At 37.0% G+C, this 17,312-nt stretch overlaps 1 protein-coding gene across 11 annotated transcripts in view; it reads left to right on the top strand.

Moving 5' to 3' along the window:
* The window catches only part of C7H2orf76 (chromosome 7 C2orf76 homolog), a 91,780-nt gene that overhangs the window by 67,177 nt on the left and 7,291 nt on the right, over positions 1-17,312 (top strand). For all 11 annotated transcript variants that reach the window (XM_032636791.1, XM_032636796.1, XM_032636802.1 and 8 more), the window contains 2 exons: positions 11,003-11,040; positions 15,858-15,939. In XM_032636791.1, the coding sequence (XP_032492682.1) occupies positions 11,003-11,040; positions 15,858-15,939 (120 nt within the window). The remainder of the gene's footprint in view (positions 1-11,002; positions 11,041-15,857; positions 15,940-17,312) is intronic.

The following is a 17,312-nucleotide window of genomic DNA, read 5'->3' as shown; positions in this document are numbered from 1 at the left end:
TTAGTATTTGTTTTGTGTTTTTACGTGCTCCTATATTGTGTGCTATATGTTTTTTTAAATTAATTAATTAATTTGGCTGCATCGGCTCTTTGTTGCAGTGCGCAGGCTTCTCTCTCGTGGCGTGCGGGCTCGGTAGGTGGGGTGCAGGCTGTAGAGCACATGGGCTTAGTTGACCCGCAGCATGTGGTATCTTAGTTCCCTAACCAGGGATCGAACCCGCGTCCCTTGCATTGGAAGGCGGATTCTTAACCACTGGACCACCAGGGAAGTCCCGGGTGCATATATGTTAATGAGTGTAATCCTCTTCTTGTATTGAGCCTTTTATCATTATATAGTGTCCTTTCTTTCTTTATGGCCTTTGTTATAAAGTCTATTTTGTCTGATATAAGTTATTTCCACCTCTGCTTTCTTGTCCTTTTCATTTGCCTGAAGTAGCTTTAAAAAAATTTGTTTTTGTTTTATTTATTTTTTAATTGAAGTATAGTTGATTGACAATGTTATGTTAATTTCTGCTGTGCAGCAGAGTGACTCAGTTATACCTATATATACATTCTTTTTTATATTCTTTTCCATTATGGTTTATCCCAGTATATTGAATATAGTTCCCTGTGTTATATAGTAGGACCTTGTTGCCCATCCATTCTATACGTAATAGTTTGCATCTATTAACTCCAAAACTCTTAGTCCATCCCTCCCCCACACTGCTCCCCCTTGGCAACCACAAGTCTGTTCTCTATGTCTGTGAGTCTGTTTCTGCTTTGTAGATAGGGTTCATTTGGATCACATTTTAGATTCCACATATAAGTGATATCATATGGTATTTGTCTTTCTCTTTCTGACTGACTTAGTGTGATAATCTCTAGTTGCATCCATGTTGCTGCAAATGGCATTGTTTCGTTCTTTTTTATGGCCGAGTAGTATCCCATTGTATACATGTACCATGTCTTCTTTATCCATTCCTCTGTCAGTAGATATTTAGGTTGTTTCCATGTCTTGGCTATTGTGAATAGTGCTGCTATGAACATAGGGGTGAATGTATCTTTTTGAATTATAGTTTTGTCCGGATATATGCCCAGGAGTGGGATTGTTGGATCATACGGTAGTTCTATTTTTCAGTTTTTTGAGGAACCTCCATACTGTTTTCCATAGTGGCTGCACCAACTTACATTCCCACCAACAGTGTAGGAGGGTTCTCCTTTCTTCACACCCTCTCCAGCATTTATTTATAGACTTTAATGATGACCATTCTGACCGGTGTGAGGTGGTACTAGTTGTAGTTTTGATTTACATTTCTCTAATAATTAGTGATGTTGAGCATCTTTTCATGTGCCTATTGGCCATCTGTATGTCTTCTTTGGAGAAATGTCTATTTAGGTCTTCTGCCCATTTTTTGATTGGGTTTTTTGGTTTTTTATTGATGAGTTGTATGAGCTGTTTGTATATTTTGGAAATTAAGCCCTTGTTGGTCGCATCATTTGCAAATATTTTCTCCCATTCTGTAGGTTGTCTTTTCATTTTGTTTATGGTTTCCTTTGCTGTGCAAAAGCTTGTAAGTTTGATTAGGTCCCATTTGTTTATTTTTCTATTGCCTATTGCCTTGGGAGACTGACCTAAGAAAACATTGGTATGATTTATGTCAGAGAATGTTTTCTTCTAGGAGTTTTATGGTGTATTGTCTTATGTTTAAGTCTTTAAGCCATTTCGAGTTTATTTTTGTACATGGTGTGAGGGTGTGTTCTAACTTCATTGATTTACGTGCAGCTATCCAACTTTCCCAGCGCCACTTGCTGAAGAGACTTTTTCCCATTTTGTATTCTTGCCTACTTTGCCAATGATTAATTGACTGTAGGTGTGTGGGTTTATTTCTTGGCTCTCTATTTTGTTCCATTGATCCATAGGTCTGTTTTTGTACCAGTATCACACCGTTTTGATTACTGTAGCTTTGTAGTATTGTCTGAAGTCTAGAAGGGTTATGCCTCCTGCTTTGTTCCTTTTCCTCAGGATTGCTTTGGCAGTTCTGGGTCTTTTATGGTTCCATGCATAAAATATCTTTTTCCATCCCCTCACTTTCAATCTATGTGTGTCCTTCACCCTAAAGTGGGTCCCTTGTAGGCAGCATACTGTAGGCTCTTGTTTTATTATCCAGCCTTTCACTCTATGTCGTTTGATTGGAACATTTAGTCCATTGACATTTAAGGTAATTATCGATAGATAGGTATTTATTGCCATTTTAAACATTGTTTTCCAGTTGATTTTGTTTTTCTTCCTTGTTCCTTTTTCTTTTTCCATTGTAGTGGATAATGTACCTCTCATATTATTCTACCTTATTAACATTCTCTTGTCCTGTTATTTCTATACTACTCAGATGAATTGACAGGAAAAATGATACATTTATCTGTGAAGAAATTAGAGAACTGCCATGGCTTTGATAGATTTCAACTGACTGTCTTTATTTGGCTCTTTAACAATCTGCCACTTTGTGTTTGACAAGAAAGGCTGAAGTGTTACTTTCTCACCTGTCCTTGTCCTGCAGTATTGCTACACTCTATGGGATTGAATACACTGGGTGTTGGGGAGTGGAAAGGGCACAGACTCAGATTTCATTTTTGTTAGTTGCCATTTCTGTGCCCTTGGACAAAGGTCCAGTTCTCTCTGCCAGGCCACCAAGAGTCTGAGATTTCTCAGAGCCCTTCCTCCCATTTAATTGGCATCTACATCTATTACTGGCATCTACCCTGGCCAGACAGTGTGTTCATAAAGCACAGGGGATGTTGTTTTATTTCTAAATCCTTATCGTTTAGGCATGGTGCATGTGTGCAGTAAATGTTGATTGTTGTGCAGTGTGGGACTGCTAATCCTGTTTGTTTCTAAGGCTGTGTGAGATTAGATTAAACAATGCACGTGTGAACACATTACATACTCCACAAACATAAGATCTTGTTTTTATTTTTATGAGGTTGCTTTCCTCAAGGAATTTGCATTAAGGAAACAATATCCACAGAAGTTGTTTCTGTTAATAATGAAGATTATTTTTTTAAGAGGGAAAAACAAGTGAAAGAGATGATTTAACAAAGAAAGAGACATTAATACAACATCTTTTGCTAGCTTGTCATTTCTCCTTTCTTACCTTCTTCCCAAGTCTTACCAATTTCTGTTGGAGAGAAAAATCTGGTGAAAATTTCTTAAATTTTCTTCACCACATTTCTTAAATATGTGGCCTCCTTCTTGTGGGGTTCTAGAACCTATCAGAACAAAGATATTTCTAATTTAAAGACTTGTTAGCAAAATATATAGAACATGATTAACATTTGGCAAGGTCAAACTACAGTTTTGCAAGTTGATTGCAAGGTCCTTTTGTTTAAAAAAAAAAACTACTGCTGGCTTCTTTAGTCTCCAGTAACAAACTGATATATATTTGCAGTGAGAAAAAGAGTGTAATAGGTAACTCAGTATAATAGATAATTCACAAGTCACATTTGTTTATTTTCTTGTGTACATTGTAAGCTTATTTTTAGCAGTTGTGGCATATTTACATCCTAGGTGTGTGTATTTTACTTAGGTTAGATTTATTTTTATTTCTTAACAATACATATAGTCCAGGGATTAGGCTGACCTTATATTAAAAATTGCAATAGGTAATTGAAAGTTGACTGTTTAAAATAATGGGTAATTCAGGGTGCTCGTTCTTAACTGAATAGGTACCCTGTTCTTCTGTATTATTAGAACATAGTTAAATCAAGGTTTGTTGTTTTTAAACAGATATTTTTTTTATTCAAACAGAAAGTCACAAAAATTATAATCATCCTCATCAGTTCACTCAGTCCCATGTAATTAATTTTTTTTTATCTTGATCTTTTGTTAGCAGTTTTATGAATTCATCAGTTTTCCATTAGAGTTCTGAAAATGCTTATTCATTCAGTTCAGCGTATAGTCAGTTACCAGAAACCTGTGCTTGTCAGAGTCTTTACCATGAATTCCTTGAAGATGAAACCCTTTTATAGGAACATTTTTGCAAAAGCATCAGAGTACACCCAGAACTGTCTGTAAATGACAAAAGACTTAAAAATGACCACGGTTAAAGATTTGATGAAAGTTCATAATAATGGATTTGACAAAGAAATTTAGTTATTTCTGAGATATACATTTTAAAATAATAACTAGAATTATGACTTATAACATTATACAAGAACATATAATATTTTTAGGAATTTCATGTAATGTCTGAAACATTTATATTAACATATTTCCATACAAATAACCCAAAGAAAGTTTAGTATTAATTGTTTTTTGTTAATTTTTGAATTTTATTTATTTTTTTATACAGCAGGTTCTTATTAGTCATCAGCTTTATACACATCACTGTATACATGTCAATCATAATCACCCAATTCAGCACACCACCATCCCCACCCCCCCTGCCGCTTTCCCACCTTGGTGTCCATACGTTTGTTCTCTACATCTGTATCTCAACTTCTACCCTGCAAACCGGTTCATCTGTACCAGTTTTCTAGGTTCCACATACATGTGTTAATATATGATATTTGTATTATTCTTTCTGACTTACTTCACTCTGTATGACAATCTCTAGGTCCATCCATGTCTCAACAAATGACCCAATTTCATTCCTTTTTATGGCTGAGTAATATTCCATTGTATATATGTACCACAACTTCTATATCCATTCATCTGTCGATGGGCATTTAGGTTGCTTCCATGACCTGGCTATTGTAAATAGTGCTGCAGTGAATATTGGGGTGCATGCGTCTTTTTGAATTATGGTTTCCTGTGGGTATATGCCCAGTAGTGGGATTGCTGGATCATACGGTAATTCTATTTTTAGTTTTGAAGGAACCTCCATACTGTTCTCCGTAGCGGCTGTATCAATTTACATTCCCACCAACAGTGCAAGAAGGTTCCCTTTTCTCCACACCCTCTTCAGCATTTGTTGTTTGTAGATTTTCTGATGATGGCCATTCTGACTGGTGTGAGGTGATACCTCATTGTAGTTTGATTTTCATTTCTCTAATAATTAGTGATGTTGAGCAGCTTTTCATGTGCTTTTGGCCATCTGTATGTCTTCTTTGGAGAAATGTCTACTTAGGTCTTCTGCCCATTTTCAGATTGGGTTGTTTGTTTCTTTAATATTGAGCTGCATGAGCTGTTTATATATTTTGGAGATTAATCCTTTGTCTGTTGAATCGTTTACAAATATTTTATCCCTTTCTGAGGGTTGTTTTTTCGTCTTATTTATGGTTTCATTTGCTGTGCAAAAGCTTTGAAGTTTCATATGGTGCCATTTGTTTATTTTTGTTTTTATTTCCATTACTCTAGGAGGTGGATGAAAAAAGATCTTGCTGTGATTTCTGTCAGAGTGTTCTTCCTATGTTTTCCTCTAAGAGTTTTATAGAGTCCGGTCTAACATGTAGGTTTCGAATCCATTTTGAGTATATTTTTGTGTATGGTGTTATGGAGTGTTCTAATTTCATTCTTTTACCTGTAGCTGTCCAGTTATCCAGCACCACTTATTGAAGAGACTGTCTTTTCTCCATTGTATATCCTTGCCTCCTTTGTCATAGATTACTTGACTATAGGTGCGTGGGTTTATCTCTGGGCTTTCTGTCTTGTTCCATTGATCTATGTTTCTGTTTTTGTGCCAGTACCATATTGTCTTGATTACTGTAGCTTTGTAGTATGGTCTGAAGTCAGGGAGTCCTGATTCCTCCTGCCTCCATTTTTTCCCTCAAGACTGCTTTGGCTATTCGGAGTCTTTGGTGTCTCCATAGAAATTTTAAGATATTTTGTTCTAGTTCTGTAAAAAATGCCATTGGTAATTTGATAGGGATTGCATTGAATCTGTAAATTGCTTTGGGTAGTATAGTCGTTTTCACAATATTGATTCTTCCAATCCAAGAACATGGTATATATCTCCATCTCTGGTATCATCTTTAATTTCTTTCATCAGTGTCTAATAGTTTTCTGCATACAGTTCTTTTGTCTCCCAAGGTAGGTTTAATCCTAGGTATTTTATTCTTTATGTGGCAGTGGTCAATGGGAGTGTTTCCTTAATTTCTCTTTCAGATTTTTCATCATTAGTGTATAGGAATGGAAGAGATTTCTGTGCATTAATTTTGTATCCTGCTACTTTACCAAGTTCATTGATTAGCTCTAGTAGTTTTCTGGTGGCACATTTACGATTCTCTGTGTATAGTATCATGTCACCTGCAGACAGTGACAGTTTTACTTCTTCTTTTCCAATTTGTATTCCTTTTATTTCTTTTTCTTCTCTGATTGCTGTGGCTAGGACTTCCAAAATTATGTTGAATAATAGTGGTGAGAGTGGACATCCTTGTCTCGTTGCCAATCTTAGAGGAAATGCTTTCAGTTTTTCACCATTGAGAATGATGTTTGCTGTAGGTTTGTCATATATTGCCTTTATTATGTTGAGGTAGGTTCCCTTTATGCCCACTTTCTGGAGAGTTTTTATCATAAATGGGTGTTGAATTTTGTCAGAAGCTTTTTCTGCATCTATTGAGATGATCATATGGTTTTTCTTTCCTCAGTTTGTTAATATGGTGTATCACATTGATTGATTTGCGTATACTGAAGAATCCTTGCATCCCTGGGATAAATCTCACTTGATCATGGTGTATGATCCTTTTAATGTGCTGTTGGATTCTGTTTGCTAGTATTTTGTTGAGGATTTTTGCATCTATATTCATCAGGGATATTTGTCTGTAATTTTCTTCTTTTGTAGTATCTTTGTCTGGTTTTGGTATCAGGGTGGCCCCATAGAATGAGTTTGGGAGTGTTCCTTCCTCTGCAATTTTTTGGAAGAGTTTGAGAAGGATGGGTGTTAGCTCTTCTCTAAATGTTTGATAGAATTCACCTGTGAAGCCATCTGGTCCTGGACTTTAGTTTGTTGGAAGATTTTTAATCACAGTTTCAATTTCATTATTTGTGATTGGCCTGTTCATATTTTCTGTTTCGTCCTGGTTGAGTCTTGGAAGGTTATACCTTTCTAAGAATTTGTGCATTTCTTCCAGGTTGTTCATTTTATTGGCATAGAGTTGCTTGTAGTAGTCTCTTAGGATGCTTTGTATTTCTGTGGTGTCTGTTGTAACTTGTCCTTTTTCATTTCTAATTTTATTGATTTGAGTCCTTTCTTTTTCTTCATGAGTCTGGCTAATGGTTTATCAATTTTGTTTATCTTCTCAAAGAACCAGCCTTTAGTTTTATTGATCTTTGCTATTTTCTTTGTTTCTATTTCATTTATTTCTGCTCTGATCTTATGATTTCTTTCCATCTGCTAACTTTGGGTTTTGTTTTTCTTCTTTCTCTAGTTCCTTTAGGTGTAAGGTTAGATTGTTTATTTGAGATTTTTCTTGTTTCTTGAGGTAGGCTTGTATAGCTATAAACTTCCCTCTTAAGACTGCTTTTGCTGCATCCCATAGGTTTAGGATCGTTGTGTTTTCATTGTCATTTGTCTCTAGGTGTTTTTTGATTTCCTCTTTGATTTCTTCAGTAATCCCTTGGTTATTTAGTAACGTATTGTTGAACCTCCCATGTGTTGTGTTTTTTACGTTTTTTTCCCTGTAATTGATTTCTAATCTCATGGCATTGTGGTCAGAAAAGATGCTTGATATGATTTCAGTTTTCTAAATTTACTGAGGCTTGATTGTGACCCAAGATGGGATCTATCCTGGAGAATGTTCCGTGAGCACTTGAGAGAAGGTGTATCTGCTGTTTTTGGAATGAATGTCCTATAAATATCAATTAAATCTATCTCGTCTGTGTGTCATTTAAAGATTCTGTTTCCTTATTTATTTTCATTTTGGATGATCTGTCCATTGGTGTAAGTGAGGTGTTAAAGTCACCCACTATTATTGTTTTACTGTCGATTTTCTCTTTATAGCTGTTAGCAGTTGCCTTATGTATTGAGGTGCTCCTATGTTGGGTGCATATATATTATAATTGTTATATCTTCTTCTTGGATTGATCCATTGATCATTATGTAGTGTCCTTCCTTGTCTCTTGTAACATTCTTTGTTTTAAAGTCTCTTTATCTGATATGAGTATTGCTACTCCAGCTTTCTTTTGATTTCCATTTGCATGGAATATCATTTTCCATCCCCTCACTTTCAGTCCGTACGTGTCCCTAGGTCTGAAGTGGGTCTCTTGTAGACAGCATATATATGGGTCTTGTTTTTGTATCCATTCAGCAAGCCTGTGTCTGTTGGTTGGAGCATTTAATCCATTTACATTTAAGGTAATTATCGATAGGTATGTTCCTATGACCATTTTCTTAATTGTTTTGGGTTTGGTTTTGTAGGTCCTTTTCTTCCCTTGTGTTTCCCACTTAGAGAAGTTCCTTTAGCGTTTGTTGTAGAGCTGGTTTGGTGGTGCTGAATTCTCTTAGCTTTTGCTTGTCTGTAAAGCTTTTGATTTCTCCATCAAATCTGAATGAGATCCTTGCCAGGTAGAGTAATCTTGGTTGTAGGTTCTTCCCTTTCATCACTTTAAGTATATCATGCCACTCCCTTCTGACTTGTAGAGTTTCTGCTGAGAAGTGTGCTATTAACCTTATGGGAGTTCCCTTGTATGTTATTTGTCGTTTTTCCCTCTGCTGCTTTCAATAATTTTTCTTTGTCTTTAATTTTGCCAGTTTGATTACTATGTGTCTTGGCGTGTTTCTCCTTGGGTTTATCCTGTATGGGACTCTCTGTGCTTTCCTGGACTTGGGTGGCTATTTCCTTTCCCATGTTAGGGAAGATTTTTGACTATAATCTCTTGAAATATTTTCTCTTGTCCTTTGTGTCTCTCTTCTCCTTCTGGGACCCCTATAATGCGAATGTTGTTGCGTTTAATGTTGTCCCTGAGGTCTCTTAGGCTGTCTTCATTTCTTTTCTTTCATTTTTCTTTACTCTGTTCCACAGCAGTGAATTCCACCGCTCTGTCTTCCAGGTCACTTATCTGTTCTTCTGCCTCAGTTATTCTGCTATTGATTCCTTCTAGTGTAGTTTTCATTTCAGTTATTGTATGGTTCATCTCTGTTTGTTTGTTCTTTAATTCTTGTAGATGTTTGTTAAATATTTCTTGCATCTTCTCGATCTTTGCCTCCATTCTTTTTTCCAAGGTCCTGGATCATCTTCACTGTCATTATTCTGAATTCTTTTTCTGGAAGGTGCCTATATACACTTCATTTAGTTGTTTTTCTGGGGTTTTATCTTGTTCCTTCATCTGGTACATAGCTGTCTGCCTTTTCATCTTGTCTATCTTTCTGTGAATGTGGTTTTTGTTCCACAGGCTGCAGGATTGTAGTTCTTCTTCTTTCTGCTGTCTGCCCTCTGGTGGATGAGGCTATCTAAGAGGCTTTTGCATGTCTCCTGATGGGAGGGACTGGTGGTGGGTAGAACTGGCTGTTGCTCTGGTGGGCAGAGCTCAGTAAAACTTTAATACACTTGACTGTTGATCAGTGGGGCTGGGTTCCCTCCCTGTTCGTTGTTTGGCCTGAGGCAAGCCAACACTGGAGCCTACGTGGGCTCTTTGGTGGGGCTAATGACAGACTCTGGGAGGGCTCACGCCAAGGAGTACTTCCCAGAACTTCTGCTGTCAGTGTCCTTGTCCCCATGGTGAGCACAGCCCCCCCCCCCTTCCGCCTCTGTAGGGGACTCTCCAACACTAGCAGGCAGGTCTGGTTCAGTCTCCTATGGGGTCACTGCTCTTTCCCCTGGGTCCCAGTGCACACACTACTTTGTGTGTGCCCTCCAAGAGTGGAGTCTCTGTTTCCCCCCAGCCCTGTCGAAGTCCTGCAGTCAATTCCCACTAGGTTCAAAGTCTGATTCTCTAGTAATTCCTCCTCCTGTTGCCAGACCCCCAGGTTGGGAAGCCTGACGTTGGGCTCAGAAACTTCACTCCAGTGAGTGGACTTCTGTGTTATAATTTTTCTCCAGTCTGTGAGTCACCCACCCACCAGTTATGGGATTTGACTTTACTGTGATTGCGACCCCTCCTCCCGTCTCATTTTGGCTTCTCCTTTGTCTTTGGATGTGGGGTATCTTTTTTGGTGAGTTCCAGTGTCTTCTGTCATGACTTGTCTAGCAGCTAGTTGTGATTCTGGTGTTCTCGCAAGAGGGAGTGAGAGCACGTCCTTCTAGGTCGCCATCTTGGTTCCTCCCTTTTTCTGGGGTTTTTATCTTGTTCCTTTTTTATCTTGTTTCATTTCATTTCAGTGAATTCCTTGTTGAATCAAACAGCGTGATTGATAGAAATGAATTTTAGTTTAAGGTTAAGAGTTTATTCAGACATAATAACACATGTAATCATAATACATTAATTAAATGATTAGATAAAACTGAGTGGAGAATTGGATACTTTCTGAATTGAGTAAAGCAGATTAGATGGTGTGAGCCTGTGTAGTATTTCCAAACCAGGAAATAGTAGTAGTCTTTGGGTATTAGCAGCCTTGCTCAGATTACCAGTGATCCTTGATGGTGTTTGAATTCTGAGAGTGGTAACAACTTGTTGGTATGATTTGACCTCCTGTCACTGAATCTATTCTGAGAGATTAATAGATTAGTAATAGTAGTAGTACTAGACATTAACAAAGTCTGTCTTAATTTAAGACAGACTGTTTTTTTTAAACCTTATTTGCTAATCTTAGCATTTAGCGACTCTAACAAACAGGGTAGAATAATGTCATTCACCTGTCTTCTAAGGGAAACTGTGCTGAGTTGACTTCAGGTTATGGTACAAACACTGTTGTGTGTGTCAAAGGCCAGTGCTTTAAAATATCTTTATACAGTGATCTTTAATTTTAATGATATGCAAATGTAATTTTTACTTTACTGTGTACTAGAGGTTTAAGTGAACCTGATCATAAGGCAAAGACTCAGATTTCTCAATTTCATAGCTGCCACCTTCCCCCCATCTCACTTTAATAGTTTGAAATGAAGTTTTAGAATAGTTTTAGTAAAAAGACAACTTGTTCTTTTTTTTCTTTCAGATAAACTAAAGATTGTTCATCAAGCACATAAATCAAAGGTATGTTTTGTATATACAGTATCTGGCACACACATAGCAAGTAATCAATTTTGGTTGACTTAGTGAATAAATGAATGAACACATGTACTTCTAAAATATTTTCCATTATAATAGCATTTTTAATTTTGTAGCTACCCTTTCTATAGCCTTACTTTTCCATTAAAGGAAAAAAAAAGACCTCTAAGTCATATTCCTGTTAGTAGATCCTTTAAAAGAAAGTGTTAATTTAAAAAAAAGCAACGTTATATATCAAGCAAATGTGTAACATAAAATAAGCATAAAACGTGGTAAAATTAATTCAGGTTACATATAAAGGAAGTCAAGTATTATTTGTCAGTCCAATTTCTTTGATTTTCTTAATTCTGTACCAGAAGAAGAGAGCCAAAAGCAGATGAAAATAACGTGTTTTTTTCTGATTTGACTCTTCCGGTATATAAGAGAAGGCCCCGGACTGTGGCTCTCGGGAACAGACCTATTAGTTCCACAGAAGACATGGCCTTCCCCAAAAGAGGACTGATTAGTTATGTGTTTATAGTATATTTCTGTTTCTGTTTTCTTACCTTTTTAGAGAGATGTTTTTATGTTTGCTTCTCATACAGATAGACCAGAGTGATCTTTTTTCTTGAATCTCAGTGACCTTGTGTAGACTTCTCAGTAAAGTAATAACCTCCTCTGTTATACAGACTACTCAAGGACAAGGGACTGTATCTTATTCTTCATATCTCCAATACCTAGCACAATGCCTCATTCATAGGAGTGTTTTCATAACAATTTTTGAAGGAAGTATTTTATGAATTCATTTAATTTCATTCTCTTCTCTAGTCATAGATGCTCTCCATAAACTCAGTCAGCTTTGAAATAAACATATAACAAAAGATCATAAAGAAGTTGGCCTGAGGGTACGTCTGTTGACTATGAATTAGTAACTCAAAAACATTTTTTTTCTGATGGCTTAAAACAACACACATTTATTCTCTTATAGTTCTGGAGGTCAGAAATCTGAAATCAGTTTCCCTGGGCTAAAATCAAGCTGGGTCTTTCCAGTAACTTTATTTTTTTATACCGAGGATTATATATACAAATTTGACAGTATCCATTGTCAAACACTTTAAAATTTAGTGCTTGTGTGTGTCTGGGACTGTGGTGTGGGATCTGTACTTTGTATCGATACTAGAATTGTATCTGTCCACAGACTCCATCCACTTTCTCTTCTCCAAGCCAGGACCGTTTACAACCTTGTCCCTAAAACATGGAGAGTAGGAAGCTTGGTCTGATCGTAGAAGGGAAATATATAAAATGAAGTCAAAATGAAACAGTATGCTCTTTGAAAAGGTTGTCATTCTCCATTTAGTGTTGCATTTTTACATCATGGAGCTCATGTTTCCTAAAAGGAATAATAAGTAAATTATTCCTTTATCCTTAATGAAGACCTAGTTCATAATATTCAAATAATCAGTATTATTACATTTTAAAAAAATCAGGAAATTTTCCTGCTATAGTTGGAAATATCTTAGAATTGTTTCTTATATGTAAAACATATGTTCCATCTTGGCATGTTAGAGTTGAAAAATTTGGACCTATTTTTTAGTTGAACGATGTATTTACTTAAAGAAAGAGTCCCAGAACAAATTAAGTCACTTAGAATGTTTCTGGAATCTGGCTTTATAAACTTTCATCTAAACCATAATCATTCTAGTTAAGTACAGACTATATACCCCAGAGATGGTTCTTCAAATTTCCACTTTAACTTTTGTAAGGAAGAAGTCAATATATTTTCACAGATATGGTTTTAAGACTTAAAAATTTTACCCACACGTCCTCATTTGTGCCTTTTCCAACTACCAGACATTTTTCTCATTTTTCCATGTGCATTCTACTCCTCATTTGCAGGGCCTATAAGCATCACTGGCTCAGACTGTCAGTTTTCCAACCCACCTGTAATTTTAATCTCCTTCCTTAGCCAAAGGGAGAGACTTCCAATAACTCCTGTATCTCAATGAACTTGTTCACGAAAGGCATTTTCCCCATTTCCCAAATTTTCTAGGTCCAAAGACTTTCTTAATTACAATTACCAGGTATACACAGAAATTTCTTGCCATCACTCTGTCCCTATGTGCTTGGAGAATTTTGTATTGTGAGTACGTATTACCTCTTCTAAAATGATGTTTTTAGACTCCGCGCTCCCAATGCAGGAGGCCTGGGTTCAACCCCTGGTCAGGGAACTAGATCCCACATGCTGCAAAACTAAAGACCCCGCAGGCTGCAACGAAGATCCCGCGTGCAGCATGGAGCGTCCTGTGTGCTGCAACTAAGACCTGGTGCATATTTATTAAATAAATATTAATTATTTAATAAATAAATGTTTATTTATTTAATTAATAAATATTAAATCAATTAATTAATGATTTCTTTAGTGAAGTTCTTTTTCCCCCTTTTAATCTGTGTGTTTTGGGGTTTAAGCCCCTGTGCTCTCTAGTGAGTGAAGCTTTGGAGCATGGCTTCTGGGTCAGCTCTTTTGGCTGCTGAGAGGCCTTATTGTTGAGCTTCCCTCTCAGCCATTTTCTAGAAAGAGAATCCGTCACTAAACAGCTGCGTTCTGGTTGACAGGTGGTACTGTGTGCCCCACTAGTGCTCACTACTAGGTGCTGTTTAGGGGCAGATAGCAATCCTCCTGTATTTATGACGTTTAACTGAATTTGTGAATTGCATTGGAGAGCAATCTCATCTACGCCCCACCCCAAATCACATGAGAAATGTTAGTTAACATGACATGGGACCAAGTGTTTGTTAGCAAGGTGTTTAGATATGTGGACTTTCAGCAGAGGCAAATTTGCTTCTCTCAGAAGTCAGACTGTTTTTGTTTTTGCAGAAGCAGAAATATAGATCAATGGAACAGGATAGAAAGCCCAGAGATAAACCCACGCACCTATGGTCAACTAATCTATGACAAAGGAGGCAAGGATATACAATGGAGGAAAGACAGCCGCCTCTTCAATAAGTGGTGCTGGGGAAACTGGACAATTACATGTAAAAGAATGAAATTAGAACACTCCCTAACACCATACACAAAAATATACTCAAAATGGATTAGAGACCTAAATGTAAGACTGGACACTATAAAACTCTTAGAGGAAAACATGGGAAGAACACTCTTTGACAGAAATCACAGCAAGATCTTTTTTCGTCCACCTCTTAGAGTAATGGAAATAAAAACAAAAATAAACAAATGGGACCAAATGAAACTTCAAAGCTTTTGCAATGCAAACTACAAACAAGACGAAAAGACAACCCTCAGAATGGAAGAAAATATTTGCAAACGAATCAACAAAGGATTAATCTCCAAAATATATAAACAGCCCATGCAGCTCAATATTTAAAAAACAAACAACCGAATCAAATAATGGGCAGAAGACCTAAGTAGACATTTCTCTGAAGAAGACATACAGATGGGCAAGAGGCACATGAAAAGCTGCTCAGCATCACTAATTATTAGAGAAATGCAAGTCAAAACTACAATGAGGTATCACCTCACACCAGTCAAAATGGCCATCATCAAAAAATCTACAAACAACAAATGCTGCAGAGGGTGTGGAGAAAAGGGAACCCTCTTGCACTGTTGGTAGGAATGTAAATTGATACAGCTGCTATGGAGAACAGTATGGACGTTCCTTAAAAAACGAAAAATAGAATTACCATATAACCCAGAAATCCCACTACTGAGCATATACCCTGACAAAATAATAATTCAAAAAGACACATGCACCCCAGTATTCATTGCATCACTATTTGCAATAGCCAGGTCATGGAAACAACCTAAATGCCTATCAACAGACAAATGGATAAAGAAGATGTGGTACATATATACAATGGAATATTACTCAGCCATAAAAAGGAATGAAATTGAGTCATTTGTAGAGACGTGGATGAATCTAGAGACTGTCATACAGAGTGAAGTAAGTCAGAAAGAGAAAAACAAATACTGCGTATTAACGAATATATGTGGAATCTAGAAAAATGGTACAGATGAACCAGTTTGCAGGGCAGAAGTTGAGACACAGATGTAGAGAACAAATGTATGGACACCAAGCAGGGAAAGCTGTGGGGGACGGTGGTGGTGTGATGAATTGGGAGATTGGGATTGACATGTATACACTGATGTGTATAAAATGGATGACTAGTAAGAGCCTGCTGTATAAAAAGCTAAATAAAATTAAAAAAAAAAAGACTGGCCAAAGCTGGAACCTCAGCCCCCTGGCTGACTAGCCACATCCTCTGGGCCTATATCTTAACCTCTCTGATTCCTCCTGGATTATTGTGAGGATGTGATGATGATGATGATAACAGAACAGTGACAGCTAACAGTACTCCCTGTGTGGCTGACACTGTCCTGAGGGTTTTATATGCTTCATCTCTTTTCATCCTCTCCACAGGGTAGTAAGAAGATGCATCCCTCCCCCTCCTTTTTTTGTTTTTTAACAGATGAGCACATAAGAGCACCTCTAAGAGAGGTTTGTTTGTTGAGACCTCTAAGAGGTGGTTGTTGAGACCATGCAGCTGGATATTGGTGGAACCTGAATTTTAACCCATCTCCAGCTCCAAAGCTCTGTGTTCTAGCACTGTCTCCCCAGTGCTTTATGGAGTGTGTGCATTTAGCAGGTACTCACTGTGTATCTGTTCACTTCTCTCCCTACAATGATGGGAGCAGAATGTAAATTATTGCTGTGACCCAAAGTAACAATTCGGTTGTCTTTGAGGAATCTTACCAAGTATGAAACACATATAAGTACTGGTAAAATGCAGATTTTCTTTCTGTCTAGACAAATGAACTTGTGTTGAGTTTGGAAGATGATGACAGACTCCTGTTAAAAGAAGACAGCACCCTGAAAGCAGCTGGAATCGGTGAGAAGGAGTGTGTGTGCCATGTAGAGTTGGAGGGGGCCCTGGCTTTCCTGGCCTGGATGGTGATACCTGGCTGATTATATTTGGATAACTTAATGCAATGTAAATGGTACCCTTGGTGCTCTTTACACTACCGTATAATTATTCAGAGGAAAAGGACAAGAATGATGTAGATTCAGATCATTTGACTCAGGGAAGTAGATATCTGTTCTCCAAACATTCAGAATGCAAATAGTTCTTTCCAGAAGGTATGCTCAGAATTCTGCAGAGGGTTACTCACTTAATAACCTACTTACTCATATCAGCATCATTTGAGCAGATAGTTTAAGAGAATAGGGCCTGGTAGAACTCATGTGGAATAATGAAGTGAGATGTTGTTTGTGTAACATGCTGTGTAGTTCCTGTTAGTCATCCAGATCACTCTGGGCCGACCAAGTCATGGAATTTCAAATAGGAGCCTAGTGTGTACAGTTGAAAAATTGCCTGATTTAGCCTTTCAACTTGGAATATGCATGTAGTTTTAGTTTAAAGAAGTGCTGTGTGACATGTTTTATGACCATTAGATGTCACTATAATTCTACTCATGTCTACACTTACAAATGATGTGGCAGTTGGATGAAGTTTGTGAGAGAGATGTGAGCAGTTGAAGGCATTATGCCTCTGACATGCCTTTGTGGTCAGTGACTCTAATGAAACAGCACAAATCATACTCACTTTCTAATTTTTTTATATGCACTGGTTAAGGAGCACTCTAAAGTTCATGAAGTCCATGTTAGGAAGCCTTACATTTTTTTGACAGGTGTTTTATTGAGTTATTTTAGTCACATCTGTCAGGAATTCATTTTTAACTGACACATATGGCTAAAGTGGGTTCCTGACATATCTTGCAATTTAAATATGATTTAAAATACCATGTTGTATAACGTCAGACTTGTTTACTGTGTTTAAGTCTACCCTATTGGCTAGATTCAGTGTCTTTCCTTATTGTGAATACATAAGATTGATTGCTGTTATTTGGAAAAACAATTTTCTGTTTGGCATTTATTTCTTCAATTGCTATTATATTATTATAGCAGGTGGCACTTAACAACTGCTTGTTGTTAAGCATAAAACTATAATTAGTATAATAGACTGGTATTGATATAGGAATTGACAGATAGCTCCATGGAAAAGACTGGAAAATCCAAAAACCAACTAAAAGAAGTTTCACAGTATAACAAAATTTTGACATCTCAGATAAGTGGGGGAAAGAATGAATTAGCCAGAAAACGTTGGGCCCATTGCTAAAACATTTGTGAAAATCAAATTTAAATTCTTAGTCTTCATTCCAAAATAAATTCTCTATAGGTTAAATGTGATAATGTAAAAAAATT

The sequence above is a fragment of the Phocoena sinus genome, chromosome 7 (assembly GCF_008692025.1).
Source record: "Phocoena sinus isolate mPhoSin1 chromosome 7, mPhoSin1.pri, whole genome shotgun sequence".
NCBI classification, from domain to species: domain Eukaryota; kingdom Metazoa; phylum Chordata; class Mammalia; order Artiodactyla; family Phocoenidae; genus Phocoena; species Phocoena sinus.
Note: the sequence above shows the minus strand (reverse complement) of the source record. Positions and strands in the feature narration are given on the sequence as shown.